The sequence below is a fragment of the Phlebotomus papatasi genome, chromosome 3 (assembly GCF_024763615.1).
Source record: "Phlebotomus papatasi isolate M1 chromosome 3, Ppap_2.1, whole genome shotgun sequence".
Classification (NCBI taxonomy): domain Eukaryota; kingdom Metazoa; phylum Arthropoda; class Insecta; order Diptera; family Psychodidae; genus Phlebotomus; species Phlebotomus papatasi.
This window is the reverse complement of record NC_077224.1, coordinates 90,189,242-90,207,227: the sequence shown is the minus strand read 5'-3', so window position 1 is coordinate 90,207,227 and position 17,986 is coordinate 90,189,242. Positions and strand designations below refer to the sequence as shown.

General features: G+C 36.2%; 1 protein-coding gene across 4 annotated transcripts; it reads right to left on the bottom strand.

Moving 5' to 3' along the window:
- Positions 1-737: 737 nt before the first annotated feature.
- LOC129807664 (uncharacterized) lies at positions 738-16,761 on the bottom strand. Of its 4 annotated transcripts, none has more exons than XM_055857085.1 (10): positions 16,640-16,761; positions 14,910-15,095; positions 14,125-14,846; positions 12,572-14,051; positions 10,554-12,508; positions 5,252-10,489; positions 4,080-4,585; positions 3,786-4,020; positions 980-3,640; positions 738-917 (listed from the first exon to the last, which is right to left on the bottom strand). In XM_055857085.1, the coding sequence occupies exons 2-10, from the start codon at positions 14,980-14,982 to the stop codon at positions 849-851; spliced, it is 12,939 nt and encodes a 4,312-aa protein (XP_055713060.1). In that variant the 5' UTR covers positions 14,983-15,095; positions 16,640-16,761; the 3' UTR covers positions 738-848. The 4 variants fall into 4 exon arrangements, with proteins under 4 accessions (XP_055713060.1, XP_055713061.1, XP_055713058.1 ...); XM_055857086.1 differs by lacking the exon at positions 16,640-16,761 and adding an exon at positions 15,160-15,533; XM_055857083.1 differs by having other exon boundaries at positions 14,125-15,095; positions 16,640-16,736.
- Positions 16,762-17,986: the final 1,225 nt, after the last annotated feature.

Sequence of the window (17,986 nt, the reverse complement as noted above, 5' to 3'; positions counted from 1 at the left end):
GACCCTTTAAAGATTTTGAAATATTTTTATTGACTCCGTTTTTGAATGAAGCAAATCTCTAAAAATTGTGTATTGATTTAGCAATAAATACGAAAGATGACAATCTTATTTATCATTGACTGGTATTAGCATTAAAATTTTCCAAATAAAATCCAAAATTAGCAATATTTTCCTTTTCCAATAAATCAACGAAATTCAAAAAAAATTCTAGTAATACTTTTTTTCTGTAAAATTACACTATTTTACTTATATATCTGGTGATCCAGACTTTTGCTTGAAAATGGAATTTTAGTTAAATTAATAAAAATGTCACTATATATATATATATATATATATATATATATATATATATATATATATATATATATATATATGTATATATATATTAAATATTTTAGAGCAATGTAACAGTATTACCAAAGACAATGTTAACATCTTCCTCGAATAAATATTTTGTGACAAATAAAGCATAGCAATTATAAAAATTTTCCTCATAAATTGAATTATTTTTTTTTTTTTTACAATTTTGATAAGTTCCGATGTGCAGCCTATACCCAAGGATATAACATGAACTATAGAATATTTTCCTAAAATCCACTTCTTTTTTTAGAAAACCAAGTCAAATTCGCACCTTTCAAAAGTGTTTATTACTTCTCCAGTTTTCCATATGTTCTCCAACAGACAATGAAGAGGAATAAGTACTACAGCACTAGAATGCAAAACAATATAAGTATAAATTAAGTGTAATATTTTGTTTAATTAAAATATTGCAATCAACTGACAAGAATAACAATATATGCAATGATATTGTAAAAGCACTCTTGTGTTAGATCTAGAACTTGACTAAATTAATTATTGTAGTCCTCATCATCAAAATTCCAATCTAAATCTGTACCCGTTGATTCTTCGCTGAATCCCTGAAAATAAATTATAAGATATTTTCAAATGTAATACAATACTATAGATATGAGTCACTTACATAGTCCCAGGAAGTGGGGTTGGGATATGAGCAGGGATAGCAAACAACATAAGCTATTCCAGAATTGTGTCCTGTACATTCACAGGTCTGACAATCAGCTGGTGTAGCTGTCTTGGCCACTCTCTTGGCAAAAACCGTTGAGAACTTCTTCACTGGGCTTTTCCTCTCAGGTCTAAGCTTCCTAGCCGAGAATACCGATCCCGAACTTTCAATGGCCAATGGAGTACACAGTCCGAGAGTAGCTTTGGGAAGTCTCACTTGTTTTCTCAACTCAGTGTCTCCTTTGAGCTCATGCAGATCTTTTTTTGTAAATGCAAAATCTCTATCCATACCAAAGAACATCCTTCCAGCTCTGCCTTTATCAAAAACTATTTCCTGATCCATGAGAATATGCAGCTTTATCCCGTTTTCCAGCAGCAATTGCAGCAAAGATGAGTAGTCGAATTTGCTGTCACTGGATTTGCACTCTGAACAAGGAAGAAGGATAAAGGTCTTGGATACTCCTGGTCTGAAGATTAGTTTAGCTGCTACACTAATTGCCTGAAAAATATCCTTGTTTGTTCCATTACCACTCTCGATGTAGTCAAAAAAGGCAGGAAGATTCTTGGCTTCTGTGAAAACTTCATTGTTCACGACGATACTTCTGGGTTTGTCAAAGGGAATATCTCCTCCAAACGCCACCACAGAATAACGATTATCCGTTATTCCAGCATCCAGAAATTCTTTCTGCAAAGCATTGACCACTGAAGACAGACTCTTTGTGGTCAGAAGATTTTTGTTGCACTCTTTGGCTTCAACGATGAAGACAACGTCAGTGGATTGAGCGACTTCTTCCTGAAAATTGAGGAAGGTCCCCTCCGGAACAAAACTTCCATTGTTGAGTTCACAAAAAACACATACGTCTGGCACTCGGAGGAGAGTTTTCTCAGCATTGCAAGCTTCTATATAAGCCAGCGCAGCTGTACAAGCTCCTCTTGGGCTGGGATGTTTAACATCAATCACATTCTCAATCGAATTCTCACTTAAATCCACACACATTTCCAAAAATGGTGAGGAATCGACAACTGAGAAACACGGGGAGAAGTAAGAAATCTTGTTCTTGAAGAAGACATCACAGAGGGTAGTGTTGTGATCAGAAAAATCTTCTATTGTTTGGTATTCTGGTGTTTGATGACATTCATTTAGGGCCCAGCTCCTAATAAATTCATCCTCGGATTTGGCTACTCTGTCTCTATTAGTAGTGAAATCATCAGCCATTTCATTGTTCATCGTACCTAAGAGTCCAGCTGTCTTTCCAAAATACCATCCACTCAGTTCTAAGGTGCAAATATCAAACTGAAGATTGCATGCCAAATCAAAGCCTTTGTCGGAATGCAGATAAATCACATCAGAATCTCTATAAATCACTGTATCTCCAACTAAAGCTGGCAAGGATGCAATGTTGTTCCCAATTCGAACTCCGTGACCCAAAATGTCTATGTAAATAACTTCATTTTCCGTGAGAAGAGAGAGTTTCCTAGCAGAAATCAAATCATCTCCGTGTGTGTTGATTGAAGGCTCCAAGATTAGGGTAAAATTGTAATCCAACCAATCTCTAGCCAGCAAATAAGAACACTGATCAGGTTTAACATCCTGCTCAATCTTTCCATATTTCACATTTAACTCTACAAACTTTCGGTCAAAAGTCATGTAGTGGCGGGATCCGATTAGTAAAGACGATGATTTGTAGGGAGGGAACCAAATGTGAGGATCCAGTTGTCTCTTGATCTCATACATAGCCATCCAAATTGAGAAATTGGTCCCAGTAAAGAAATTTTGAGTATCATGAATAAGCTTGTACTCAGGGATCTCCTCAAACTTGGGCGTTTCATTAAATGCATGCCAGGACATTGGAAGTTTCTGCTCTAGTTCAATCAGTCCAGTATCTGGGTCAAAAATGAATTTTGTCTTTGCTTCCCGATTCCTATCATCTGCCTGTAAAGCTGTCTGAGCAAAACTAAGCAATTCACTTTTGAGCAGTGCCAGAACCTGCTGCAAACGCTTTTCTACTTCTAACTCATCAATCACCCACATTATCTTATTTTGTACTTCACTAACTTTTTGCATAAAGAACTGTACAGTCTCCAGCTTTTTCAGTCCCTTGATTTCTTCCCACAGCTCCAAGTAGACCTCATGTAGTTCCTTCCCAAATGGCACAAATTTAAAATATTTATCCTTAAGGAATTGCCACATAATCACAGAATATTTCTTGATATTTGTTATTGCATCATTTTGCACGAAATCTTTGTAAACTCTATCCAAATCCTGCGTAAAGTTGGAAACTTTGTTGAAGTATGGCGATTCTGCAAATTCATTGGTCCTCTTATAAAGAAAATCAAAGACCTCTTTGCTCACATTCCACATCATCATCTCGACGTAGTGAGCAAATTTGATAATGGACGGTTCAATATTCTGCAATATCTTCTTCCAATAAGATGCTAACATGTCCGTTAATCTTGTGTATAAGTTCTCAACGTATTTTATAAGTGAAAGATGAAGATCTTTAATAAATTTGTCGTACTTTTCAACAGCCTTTCCCAGAATCGACGAAATGTGTTCCAAGGACTCTCCATGCAGAATCTTTGATATCATGTCCACAAGATTCTTGTAAGACTCCTTAATCTGTAATACAATAGTGAACATCTAACTTTAATATTTCAAGGTAAGACAATATTAATCAATATATTATTTATTGGCAAATTTTCTAATTATTTTAAAGACTTCTTGAAAACTTGCTCTAAAAATATAGATAGATTTTTAAATTTACCGTGTCTTTAAGCCAGATAATAGACCTCCTAAGTGCTTGTCCGGACTCTCCCATCACATGCCACAATTCTTGAAGAATCTTTGGTACAGACTCAATATGATTTCTAATCGCCAGCTCATCGATGATGGTCAAAGTAAAATTAACCACTGATCTTACATAAAAGTCATTAGCTTCGTAAGAGGCATTCAGGAAATTGTGAAACTTCTCAAGATCCTCCTCCAGAAATTTCAACTCTCTGAAATACAAATAAAAAACACTGTAGCCCATAAAACAATAAATATCGGAAGGTCTTACCCAACATCTTCGAGGAAGTATTCAGTGTATTGTCTGGCATTATACCAGACATCCTTGATAGTTTCATTAGTTTCTGTGAAGATTGTCTTAACCCAATAATCAATATCATCTGCCATAGCATCATAGTAGTTCCCAACAGTTTTCTTTACAAAGTTCTTCAGATCTGCCTTGATCTTTGGTCTCCAGATAATTTTGCTGGTGACTAGTCGAGAATGATTCATCCGGATGTAAGATGAAACATCCACGACGCGGATGTCTTCGTAATCTCGTAAAAAGTAGAAAGAAGCACTCCTGGAATCTGGGATTGAGCCAAACATTTGAATATTCTGTGTTGCATCCGGAGTGAGATTGACATTCATTTTTACAAATTTGTCATCAAAATTAATGATGAATCTCATATTGGTGTCAGTATCAGGAGTATCCTCGAGACTTCCATTGAGGGTGTAGATGGGATAAAAACCGTCAGCTTTAGCCCACAATTTATTGGATTTGGATGGACTTGCTCTCTGGAAAACATTACAAAAAATAATATTCTAAATTTTATTGCTCAAACTCTACAAAGAGAGAGCATTACAAATACCTCAACTATCTTAAATGTTACTGGCAAAAATTTAGCTCATTTTTGTATATAGTCAGTTTTCTTTTTTTGTAATTTTGTAATTTTCTAACCAAATTTAATTTCGTAGTGACCAAAAAGATTTCTTAATTTTTAAAAATCAGGTTTAAAAATACTCCAAAAAGTTTATTTCCCTACCTGTACTGAACCGTCTATAGATTTATTGGAATTCTTGGAGTTCTGAACAAGTCTGAATCATTTTTAAACTATTATATATATGAAATTAAATCGATTATATAGCGATATTTTTAATTGAAGATCAATTGTTTTATATGTAAGCCAGGTTTAGAAAATTTAATTTAGATATGAATCACTTTAATTCAGTTATAAATCCGTAAACATAAAAGCAATGGGCCTATGAAAAATGGCATAAAGTTGAACTCATAAATGGAATTATTTTTCCATGAGTTAGAAAGCTTAAATTTCCTCGATGAAAAAAAAAATAACAGCAATCCATATTGAAGGCACATAATGAAAATTCTGAGTTTGATCATTCCTCAAAGCTAAGATGATCTACTATCTCTTCTTTATATCAAAATCTTAAATAGAAACTTACATGATAGTTTAACTCCTTGTTTCTAACATCAATCAATCCTAAAATTATTCCTTCAGAGAGCGGAAGATACCCTCGTTTATACCTTCCATTGTTGATAGTATTATATAGTCCAGGTCTCAAACCCAGAGATCCAGCCACATGAAGATCCAGTTCAGAAATCTCATGCCAAGAATACAGTAGATAGGAATAATTTTTGTATCCCACAATGTTTGTCCAGTCTTTTAACTCAATACCCATTCTCAATTCATGTTCAGGATCATCGCAATAATTGACAACAAGATGGGTTTTCAGAAGATCGTTCTCACTTCTATACCACAATCCCTTGAAAGTGACATCTTCGTTAAAGGATGGATGTCCGATTGAAAAGGTACAAGTTTGATTATCTTTTTCTAAAGCTGTAAGAGGGTGACTTCTCCATTCAAGTCCTGCTCTCATGATTTTTGGATCCTCATCTTCTTGATTGCTCCAATTCAGTGATACATCAGAATCAAAAGCGTCATCAGTTACAGCATACCACCCGGAAGCCCCGAGATTCCTCTTGGGATAGGACACCTCAATAGAAAACACCTGAGATTCATTGTCTGCTCTTGAAAGATTTTGAAGTTGCCAATCATAAGCAATCCAGACGGATGGAGCCAGTTGAAGTTTGGATTTTTGTTTCGTGGTGCTATTCTGGTAATCATATTCTGAAGTGAAGATTACAGTTCTGTTAGGATGAATAGCCAGGATCTTATACTCTTGTCCAGTTATTGTAGTCCTCACATGTAACTCTCCAGTAATATTGTAAATCTTGCTGTTTCTTAACTCAAACAACTCTGCATGCTTCATATCGTAGTCGGGATCATCAGGTCCAGCAGACTGCCTCTGATGTACATAATGGATTCCAATCGGTTTTAAATTGTTTTCCAGTGCGATATTCACAGTTTCCTTCTCAAATCCAGCTCTAGATTCTGTTTTGCAATTGTAAGTTCCATCCAACACCTTCCGGTTATTATATTCAACAACAGCGTTTCCAGTGGTCAACATTGGACGCTCTTTCAACCCATAAACGATGTTAGCGAAATGTCTGGATTCGATAGGAACTTCTAGCTTAATAGTTCCTTGAAAATCTCTATTTAAATTTACGGATTTTAGCACACTTTTCGAATCATAAACTGCGAAATTTGTTGGCCAAGTTGCTTTAATGAATCTGTTGGATTCCCCACCTTTTGTCAGGAAATCAAAATCTGCTCGAATCCACGTGAGATTGAAGAAGGGAGTTGTGGAATTAATAATTCCTTTTGTGTTACTCAAACTGGAGAACGACACATCAGCATCAGCAATTTGGCGAGTTGATGGAACAAACAACCTTCCGGCTACCACATGATAAATATCTTTATAGTCGTAACTTCCACTGGCTTTCAAAGTATCAACTGCATGTAGAGGAGTAGCCACTCTGACGGCAAATTCTTTCCGGATTCCTTTTCTTAACATCTGCATGAAAGCTTCAATGCCATCTTGTCGGACATTTGGACCCCATTCAACTCTCAAGAAACCCTGAAGATCCGACACATTTCTGAACTGCCCACGAGATGCTAGGCGTTTCTTTGACTCAAAAGCTTCATATCTGGCCTCGTAATTAATCTCCATATTAGGGTCATTCGTTCCTATGTTTCCTCTGTACTTCCCAAAGAACTGATGAATATCTCCAACGGGCTGCGGCAGCCGTATTGTTGCACTCATGCTGATATCCTTTGAAGAGGGAATTGAGAGGCTGGTGTTAGTTTCTAAGCGCCAAACATTGTCCACATTGATACTCCCTCCCATTTGTAATCTATGTTGATTTCTATTGGGATTTACGTATTTGAATTCGGTTGCAAGGAATCTCTCAGTAGCTTCACTTCTCTGAAAACGATTTTCGAGAAAGATTTGCATATTTTCTAATATAACCCAAGACCATGATACTTTGCTATCTCCATTTACTGACGGTAGGTGATACGAACTATAAACTTCTCCAGAATCTCGTGTGACTTTAGCCCAGGAATCCAGCTGGATTTGTTCCAATCCCAAGTGATTCCAAGGAGAGTTAAGTTCAAAATTTCCATTTAATCTGCCATTTCTATCTGGTAAGAGCGAACAGTTCATATTAACTTTTCCAATCTCCGGTTCGGAGGATGCCAGTGTCAAAGCATAACGCCAATTTAGCCTGCTGAGGTAGGAAATTCCTCCACCAACCTGAAGGAACTTATCTTCCTGCTCAATCTTCGCCTGGAAAGTATGACCATTTCCGCCCTTCACGTCATTTAGTATAAAAAGCATTGAACAATTCGCTTCTCCAGATATTGGAGTCAAGACAATATTGGCGAAAATTGGGACATCTTCTCTAATATGTAGATTCCCTGACACATGATAGAGATTTGAGGATCGATTCATATGCCCGTGAACGATGAATTGACCCTTGGTTGCAGTTTGAGAAAGAGTACCATGAAGAGATATGTTTCTGTAATTCCCAAGAGGAGAATTAATTTCTAACTCCACATTACGATCAACTTGTTGGGCTCTGGTAAGAAACACTGAAATCATGCCATCCTGAGTCTGATAACCTACTCTAAAAACAGCCAACGGATGGGGTTTTCTCGTAATCAGCACAGTTCCATCGATCATCTTTACTTTTAAAAATGTTGTACGGATTTTTCCTTTAGCACTGACATAATGCAAATCGTCCTTCCTCCAGGATGTCCAGATATGCAAATTGTTGGCTGTATCACTGTCTTTTGTATCGAAGCCAAGATCAAAGGTGTTGTCAATAGTTGAAGAGTCCCTCTTGAAAAAGACTCTGTACATATAACTGGGCACAAGAGGAGCTACCAAACTCATACCTAGAGATCCATCCATGTAGGTTTCATCTAAATCCAAATTACCAAACACCGATAGCTGAGTAGTGTTTGTGCTTCCTGTGAGATTAACTTTATAGTTACTGTCCTCTATCTCAAGAAATGCGTCTAAGTTTAAGAAGGGCATCATTTCAAGGGGTGTCTTAAATTTGAGTCGGATATCATGCGTTGAGAGCTCATGAGGATCAACTCGCTTAGAGTAGTTCACTTCCAAACCACTCTCAATCCATGACACACTATTGAGATAATTGAAATCTAAACCAAATAGGTAATTCATATTGTGACCTCTTAGGTCAATTTTCATCTGATAGTTGGACTTAATTTCCCTTACTTTTGCGAAAGGAGTCACAATTTTAAGAGTGTTCTTATGTGTCATGTAATCCGGAAAATAGAATTTATCTCGAACCTCTATGATCCCTTGAGGAAGGATCATCGTTCCGAAGCAATAATAAGTATCATCAACTTCCTCAACATCGAGATTTCCCTTGAGAGTTGGGAAGATAATTGTGTCTAACTCAAGGTAAGCGATAAAATTCAAATATTCGTCTTCATCACTGTAATCCTCATTGTCTTCCTCATCCTCTTCTTCTTCAGGATTCTCAGAGAAATCCTCTTCTCCGGAAAACAAATCTTTTATAACGTTGTGGACATTTTTTAGACGTAATTGTCTGATCAGTATGGGCTTTGGTTTAGCCACTAGCTTATACCCAACTTTGTATTGAGCCAATTTGAAAGAACACTCTGTGTCTAATTCATTATCGGTCTTCATTAAGCGTACGACAAGCCCATTTTCTTCGAAATTCTCTAATGGAGTATAAACTTTGTAAGAATATTCAAAATCTAAAAAGCTATCAAATTTCCATACACCTACAAAACCCAAGACAACTTTATTCCAGCCTCCCCGAAAATCGACGTGATCGTTCTGCATCAAAGCTATCAGGAGCACCTTCTCAAAAGCCTCCAAAGGTGTTGCCAAATGGAACTTGATGTCAAAGTTTGTAAAGGAATGCACAAGAAACAGCAATTCAACTCCAAGGGCATCTTTTGGAGCTCTGACTTCAGCCACTATATGTCTGTTTCTTTCATTGATTCCGAACCTCCCGATAATGTTTCTGAACCTTTCAATGGGAGTCGTTATATTGACCACCAACATGTTATCCGTGATTTTCTTAATATGACCTTCAACAGCTAACGTAAATTTTTTTTCCTCAAGATCCAAATCAGCAGCTCCTTTCAACTGTCGTTTGTCATTGAGCGAGAATTTTGTCACCAGAGCTCCTGTTGTATAATTCTCGAAAGGACTCCTAAAAGCCACTGAGCCTGAAACATTCTGATACTCAGAATTGACATCAAACTGCCAGGCTGATTTTATTGAATAGGTTTGACTACTTTCATTGTAGGCTGTATGCTTTACAGTGGCATCTGTATCCACTTTTTTATCATCATGACGATGTTTGAAGTGAATGCTGAAAGTAGGCATAATTGCAATTGAACTATTCAAGGCTGTACGGAATTCACAACCAAATATAGGATCCTTAATTTCGTAATCTCCCATGAATTCAGCTCCTAAGTAGTTTTCTCCCCAAACAACGCTTCCATTGAGCAACAAGAGATTGTTGTTGTAGTGAAGTCCTGTGTTTATTGAATTCTGTCTCCATCCATCAAAAGGAGTGTTAATAATAATAGTTGTCCAAATATCTTTGATCGGTCCTGGGAGATTTCCACTCTCATATTTCAACTCAATGGCCTCATAAGAACTCCATCCCAATCTCGCATTCGCCTTACAAATCGCATCCTCATTTCTATAGTCAAAAGTCCCACTGAATGTTCTTTCCGGATAGGCAATAACAAATCTCCCATCGTAGAATTTCGTCTTGGGCGTATTGAATTCTCCAAAAATGGCCAATTTCTGGGTTGGATCCCGATTAGCGTCCCATTTAACCTCGATTCCTGCCTCTTTCTTCTGTTCATTATTCAAACACCGGAGGATTACGTGAATATCGCGGAATTTGTCCAGATGAATCTCAACTATTAGCTGCTTTGGTTGCTCGGACGTCATATTTGCTGACAACCAGTACAGCCTATCCTTCCACTTCACTTCCATGTTTGTATAAGTCTCGTATGGGGATTGCTCTGAGTATTTTAGGCTTACTCCATAAGGATAACCACCGTAATCTACTTGGCAATCAACCACTACTTCGTATTCATCTCGAGAGTATCGAGCATCAATGAGAGTATCCTGGAATGAAGGACTTTGAATGCTTAATTTTATGTGATGGAAGGTCTTGATAGAAGAACTACGGTCCTCATATTTCCCTAAGGCAGTCATCGAGTGTCCTGAGAACCATTTTCCCTTGAAGTCAATCTGAAAAATTATGATATTTTTATTCAAAAACATGCCTTAAAAGTTCAATTCATATCATACATACATTATACTCCTTTCTAGTCTTCTCATACAGCTTCAAATTTATAGTGCAGGAATCAAAGGCAGGAACTGTAAGATTCAGAGCAGCATCCACAGCAAATAGTTGTCTGCGTGGGAAGAGGAGAGAAAGAACCCCAGTGATCTCCTTTTGAGGAGCATATCGAGCCAGAACTAGTATATTATGTTCAGAACCATTCTTAGCCTTTTCCTCATACTTGATCATAAACTTAAGATCAGTTTTTGAAACTGGACGTGTTATTTCAATTGACGCTGTAGTCCTGCCATTGTCAATATGATGAAATCTCGCGAATATCATCCTAACGCCTAAATTATAATCCGGATTGATTAAATCTTTGGCATTGTTAAAGTTCAATCTCCATTCTGCATGCCCCATCGCTGAGACGTACTTCATATTGCTGGCGAAATTGTATTTCTCATAAGCCGTTGTCTTTAACTTGGCAGATCCTTGATAGTCCGTTCTTGCTTTTTGACTTCTATTCGCAATATCTCCCTGGAATTCTAGTCTTTCAACTTTTTGATCTAAAAATCGATACTCCATAGCTAATTTTGTGGAGACAGAAGCTTCAGTTTCAGTGATATATCCCGATAATTTGGCTTGAAGACGCTTAGTTTCAAAAACCAAATTCACATCCCATTGGGAGACATCCTTTTTATTTGTTAATTTTAGCATACCTCCCAGTCCAGCGATCTTTTCATTGTTGACTGTGAGAAAAAATCTCGGATAGAACATGAAACCGTTCTTTATTTCCGATCTGTTGTAGCCCATTTCCAAGGATAAACTCTTCTGACCATTTATATCTAGATACACTTCTATATTTTTCTCATTTTCTGTATTTTTGTATGTTCCGACAGCTGCATAAGAAGTTGCTGCATTTTTGAAAGACATTGTCAGAGCATTTTCAATATCGCTTGTCGTGAGATTTGCACTGAAAATTCTTGGAATTTTTGATCCAGGAGTTTCAAAGACAAAAGATCCCACAGATCCATTTGCATTTGTGTCCCAACGGAATTCAAATAGAAATATTTTGGCTGTAGGATCAGCTTTATCTACGTGAATATCTATGTTGATGGGTCCAGTAAAGAAAAAGTTTGGCAAACCCGTCGAATTACTGCCATCTGGCAAACTGTACTCAGTGCAGAGTTTCAAGCCAATAGCTCTATCAATAACTGGCCATGTGCAAGTTTGATTCTCGTAACGTTTCTCAATGCCTCTCTGTGGTAGAACTTGGTCATGCTTTATTACAAGAAGCTGAGATCGAGCACTGAAGATGTCACTGCGATTTTGAGGAATACTTAACTGCAAAGATACTAGTTTTGTCCCCCTGACTTTTAGTTTGGCCTCTACCGATGAACTCGAGTATAAATTACTCTTGACTTTGATTCCGGTGTTTGCATAAAAGATATCAGCTTGCATTGTAGTAATTATGTCCACAGAAACACTAGGTTTGACTCTTCCTTCGATATTAAAATGTCTTGTTTTGACGAAATCAGCTCCTCTGAGCAAACCTGACATTCTTATGTCAATCGAAGAAGCTCCCTGGGCGGCTAGGGAAAGTGGAACTCCAGAACTCATGGGAATTTCGTAGGAAACGTCTAAGAAAATCCCTGATTTCGTATACGTGATCTCCCTTCCGGATAACAAATCCGTGATGTACTCCATTGGGTTAAGTTTTGAAGCTGCTTTAGCTACTTCTCCAAATCCTTCAATTGTGTAGTACTTAAGATCATTTCCAAAAACTTTGAGCCCAAATGCCGCCTTAGGTTCGCTGAATTTATACTTTAGCTTGTAACCTAAATCATTCACTGAATTTTCAAGATCATATTTCGGTGCAACTTCTCGCTTTTTTCTTGTATCTTCAATTTCTTCAGAATCATCTTCTCCGCCTTCAGAATCTCTTTTGATCTTCATATTTAGTCTCTCGAAATTAAGATCATCCTCTAGATAGAAGAAAGAATAATTATTACAAACCTAATAAAAATTCAGCAATTTATTTGACAAACCTTCTGAGCTTATTGATGAATCCTTCCAGTAATTTCCAAGAAAAGAAAATTTTTCTCTGAATTTTTCTGTATTTAGAGGTCCCTTAGGGCCAAAAATAGTTTCAAAATAGTGCTCGAATCCTTCAGTTCTCCCTGAAATTTCCAATAAATTTACACTCTCTCCAAAGAGATCCGCAGTAAAATTCAGAGACATTGTTCTAGGCAGGTAGGAATCCGTGCCAAAAATTAAATTGCTGTCCACATTTGCACCCAAGTTGTATTCATTAAAGAAAACACTGTGTTCGAAGTTTCTGGAAAACTTTCGGATATCCATTTTATACTTTGTTCCCAAATCTCCATCAACAATCAATCCCTGGGCTTCCACTCTAACTGGTGATGAAGATTTTGCGAGGTTTGTTAGGTGAGACCAAACAAAAGATCCTACTTGATTTACTTCTTCCCTGACAAGAACATCTCTGATAAATTCAATTGATTGGTAATCTGGACACTTCATTGTCTGCAAATAAGCAGCTATTCGAATCTCAGAGTATTCTGTGAAATTCCCGTAAGTTGAAAGAAAGTAGTCTTTACTTTTGTCACAATCAAGCCTCCTGAAGACATATATAGCCTGAAGACGAACATCGATAGAAATTGTATGATCTTCAATCAATTCCTCAAGTACTTCCTCAAAATGTTCACTTATTACTCCAATATTCCCTAATCCCTTGAGCGCTACCAGCAAATCCTCCTTGTCTTTTCGTGTATGAGTAGCTTGATTCATTCCTGTCATAATCTCATGCTCAAGATAATCTATAATCTTTCGTACATTTTCGCTAGTGCCACATTCCGAATGGTACTTGCAGAAACTATGAACCACTGCTGTTGCTGATAAAATAGCACTGGGATTCTTAACGCTTTTCCCATATTCTATCAACGTAAGCATTGCTCCCATAACTTCTTCATCAGGATGGGTAATATAAGCAATAGATGATATCCAATCCTGAGCTACCTTAGCGTCAATGGCATTCCGGACAATTTGATCTCGCATCAATAGAACTGATGCTGTGCTTCCAATGTATGGAAGACTATCCAACACATGGTTCTTCCCATTATCACATATGCTACCAGCCCGGGCTAGGAGTTGCTGGAGAGCATTGTAAGTCAAAAGGCGTACATTAGATAGGAATTTCATGAGAACATCTGGGAAATCTCGCTGAATATCAGGGAATCCAAGTTTGCACATTTGCTTAAGGTATTCTCTTGAAGCTTTGATCTCTCCATGAGTGGGCTTTGCTGCTGGTACGTGATCAAAAAGGAGACTTGATCGTCGATAAATAGGTAGAAAATCATCATCCACTGAGTATTCTATTGATACTTCATCACTAAGTTTCAGATGAAGTGTCGATTCCGTTACAGCTCCCGATTGATTGTTTGAAAAAGGCACTAGTTGATGTCTTTCATAGCACTTAACATTATTATAGATAGAGTGATCAACAGAAATCTGTGAAGAAAATATATATAAGTAATATCAAAAAAAAATTTTTATTAACTTCTCAAATAAAAAAAGAACTTACATTGCAGTAACTTTGAGTTTGAATGATTGGCCAAGCTGAATAATCCCTGCGGAATTCGTAGGAAGTTGTCTGCAAAATTGAATGTGTTTTATAACGATTTCTGCAGGATCCTGTATTCTTAGTCTTCATGATGATGAGACTAGTTTCCTCGGATCCCTCCAGTACATATTTAACATCACAAACTCCTGATACATCAGTCTCAGTAGCATGGTGATCAATATCAAAGCGAGTCATTGTGTTCTGGAAAGCTGACAGAATGCCCCTTTTGAGATTCAATACCCAGCTAGACTCTTCATCGTGAGGGCAAATTTCACCAATAAGACCGTCTTGGAAGGAAAATCTGAGTTCGTATTTGCTGACTTCTTCGGCTAACTCATAGCTTCTGGGATGGAGTTCAATTTCTTCAGGTTCCTCATAGTCTTCCTCATCGAATTCAGCGGAGTCCTTGTCCCTGGACATTTCAGAAGAAACAGTAGGGACAGGAAGACGATCCCTAACTTCCAAAGACAGAACTCTGAGAAGTCCTTCGCACTTCTTGGGAAATATCAATTCAACACCTCCGATCAAATGAACATCCGACGTGTTCTCCCCACTTCCGGAAAACTGTGTCCTCACATGGAGTGAGTAATCATAACGATAGATGATGCTGGGCTCATACATGAATTTCCAGTTGGAATCATCACATTCTGGCCTCCCACAAATTGCTGGATCCTTAAGTGGATCTTCAGAAAAAAAAGAATTCCTTAGCACTATATATAGATTCAGTAATACCGATAGGAACTCACTGCGTCTTCCACCAGCCACAAATCCGGAGATAGCCAAAACAAAAATACAGTTTGTCACTAAATTCACTCGCATTTTGTAACTTTGTTATATCACCGTAAATTCTTATTCATTGTCCACAAACTTCCAGATATCTTTTTATTTTCAAATTTTCCTTAAGCACTTGCTACTAGTGTCTTGTGACTGGCCTGAAAATTTTAGTATTAGAATCATCACAGAAAAATCCATTGCGAATTTAATCAAACTGTCTACCCTGTTTGAAAGACCCTCTGACACTGGTTCTGTGTAAAAAAAAAATAAACACAACCGGCAGATTTCATTGAAATCCATCGCACTCTATTCATTGACGAGGGGACGGGCTTTTTATTAAAGAGATTCCACAAGAGCACTTACGTTAATACAATGAAACACTCACAATTTCATATACGACTTTACTGATAACCCAGACAGCAAAGCACGTTTTCTGTGTTCATTCATAGTGAACAATGCACATGCTATTGGCACTTAATTTGATTATCAAATGACCATACTTATGAATTTTCTCTTATCGCAAATAAAACAAGCAGCAAATAGCTTAGAAGATAAGAAGGTCATTGATAAGACTATTCTTAATTCTGTCGAGTCATACAAATAAGATTAGGAATATTTACATAAATTTCTGTGACGAAATTATTGGACTCTGCTAAATTGATAAGAACTTTTGTTATTTTCCATTTTAAATTTTGATTAGTTTATAAGATTATAAAATGACCGCTCGAATATGGCTGAAGTATTTGAATGAATATTATTAGAAAAAATCATACTTTTAAATTAACACAGAGGGGCTTAATTACGCATGATTGTCCATCAACGAAAAAAATTATTCTAAAGCTATGCTCACCGAATTATGTGATTTGTTTTTATATAAATTACCTATATATATATATATATATATATATATATATATATATATATATACACATATATCTGCTTGTAACTAAGATTTTTAACAATTCTACCCTCTCTGATCCTCCAGGAAAGCCAATCTTGTGCAATCGGGGTGAGGCGTTGTATGAATACATTTTGACTGTAATAGATCGTAAATTATATCGCCTTAAAATTCATTCCAATTTTAATTTGCCTGTTTGTCTATTTTTCCGTTTTCTAACCGCTTGTATCATTTTGAAATACCTCAAAATTATATTTTCCCCATAACTGAACGAAGTACACTTAAAATTTAGTAAGTTATAGTTGTGCCTTAAACTACTCGATTAATTAATTGGTTTTAAAATAAGTTTTAGAAGCCCACAATATATATTCTAATTTATCTTAATTTTATTGTTGATGGCGCTTAAAGCGATTTCGATTGTTATATTTCCTAATTCCGTGAAATTATAAATACAGAAATAGAACGTTTCTGACGATAAGTGAGCCTCGCCTGCGAAAGAGTGCTTGCAAATATCATTGTGAGTTGAGTTTTGAAGATTATGAATCTCTTATACCAATCTGTTGAATATACTTTTCAATTTTTTTTACATAACGTTGTAAAATAATTTAGAAAAACTAGAGTTTTTTTTATAGGAGATTCTATAAACACTCTTGTATCAGAATTTGAAAATTCCTATCAATAATTAATTGCTCGTGTACAGAAATTAAAAAAAAGCCACGTTAACACATAAATTAATAACCGAAATATTTCTCTAATATGAATTATAGTTATGTCCAATATATTCTTTCAGGAAACTTTTATTACACTATCACATATATTTAAAATTCTCGTATTTTTCAAAGATTTCTGGATACTTCCTGGGCCAATACTTAATAAGTTAAAATATTTTCACTGATTTTGAACTGTTAAATCCCAAAGACGATCACAAACTGAAGACACTTTTAAGAGATTTCTGTGTAACATTCCAGATAATTGTGAGTTATCAGGGATTTCGGGGTTAAAGATCAGCAGTTTGTGACCGAGTTCCAATCAACACATGAAAACATCTCTGCCTTTTATCAACTCACACTTGAACACTCGGATGGACACTCGGATGAATCAGAAAATGCTAGATTAATTTTCAAACAATAAAAAATTTTCTCACAGTCACTGTTACAATCAATATATATTAAGACTTTTGAACTGTCTATGATATTTCATTGGTCTTAAAACAATATTTTCATTTCAATTCACTCTGTATTTAGCATGTTTTATTTGATAAAAAAAATAAGATGACAAGAAACATGATCGAAAAGTGGTTTTCAAATTTAAAAATCAAAACTTCATTTCATTTAATATTAAAATTGCAAATTCTATCCTTTCAATGTTTCTTGTCTTTCTTTACAGGAATTTAAAAATTTCAGTGCGCACTCAATGGGTCAAGTGGCAGAGAACTCGTTCTATGATGCAAGTGTCCGAGGTTCGATTCGAATCCCCTTTGGCATCCAGTGAGCTATTTAGAGCTATTTAGATTACATCCAGCGAGCTTCACTGCACTTGATTTCACGGGCATTGGACTAACAACTTCATCCCGTACAAAAAAAAATAATAATGCATGTCTAGCAATTCCCTTGCGGGAAGGCCTTATTCCTTCATGGAATTTTGTGCTAACATTATTAATATTATTATTATTATTATTAATTTAAAAATTTCTGTAAAAGAAATTTTTTTGCATTTTTTTTTAATTTTGTACACTTTTCGACCTTCTTCGGAAGAAATAAAAGAGATCTGCAAGATAAGTATCGCTTCTCCGCTAGTTTGACTAGATGTGTTTCTGTCAAAAGTATATTTTTTAGTATGAGCAGGTATCAATTATGAATAAATAAATTAATAGATGAATTTATGAATGAGATGTGTTCATAATAAATATTACGAGACGAAGTTAAGAGTCCTCTTGGAAATGCAACCTGAAGCAAATGTACAACACATTACCCCACATTACGACTGATTAAAACTTTAAAACGGACTTTGTGTAACACATTGGACATCATAGGTGACTATAGTGCTATAACCGGAACAGTGCACCATCCCATCTCAATGTGGGTCTCCCTATTAGACTTCCTCCTAGCAATGTGACAATTGCAAAAATTATAACCAGTGAATAAACTTTCC

What these genes read in the sequence shown, in the direction of transcription:
- LOC129807664 (XM_055857083.1), bottom strand. Translation starts at nt 14,982, where the DNA reads ATGCGAGTGAATTTAGTGACAAACTGTATTTTTGTTTTGGCTATCTCC. An exon ending in ACAAGGAGTTAAACTATCAT is followed by an intron (nt 4,586 to 5,251) that starts GTAAGTTTCTAT and finishes AATGTTTTCCAG; the next exon opens with AGAGCAAGTCCATCCAAATC. An exon ending in ACCCCACTTCCTGGGACTAT is followed by an intron (nt 918 to 979) that starts GTAAGTGACTCA and finishes ATTTATTTTCAG; the next exon opens with GGATTCAGCGAAGAATCAAC.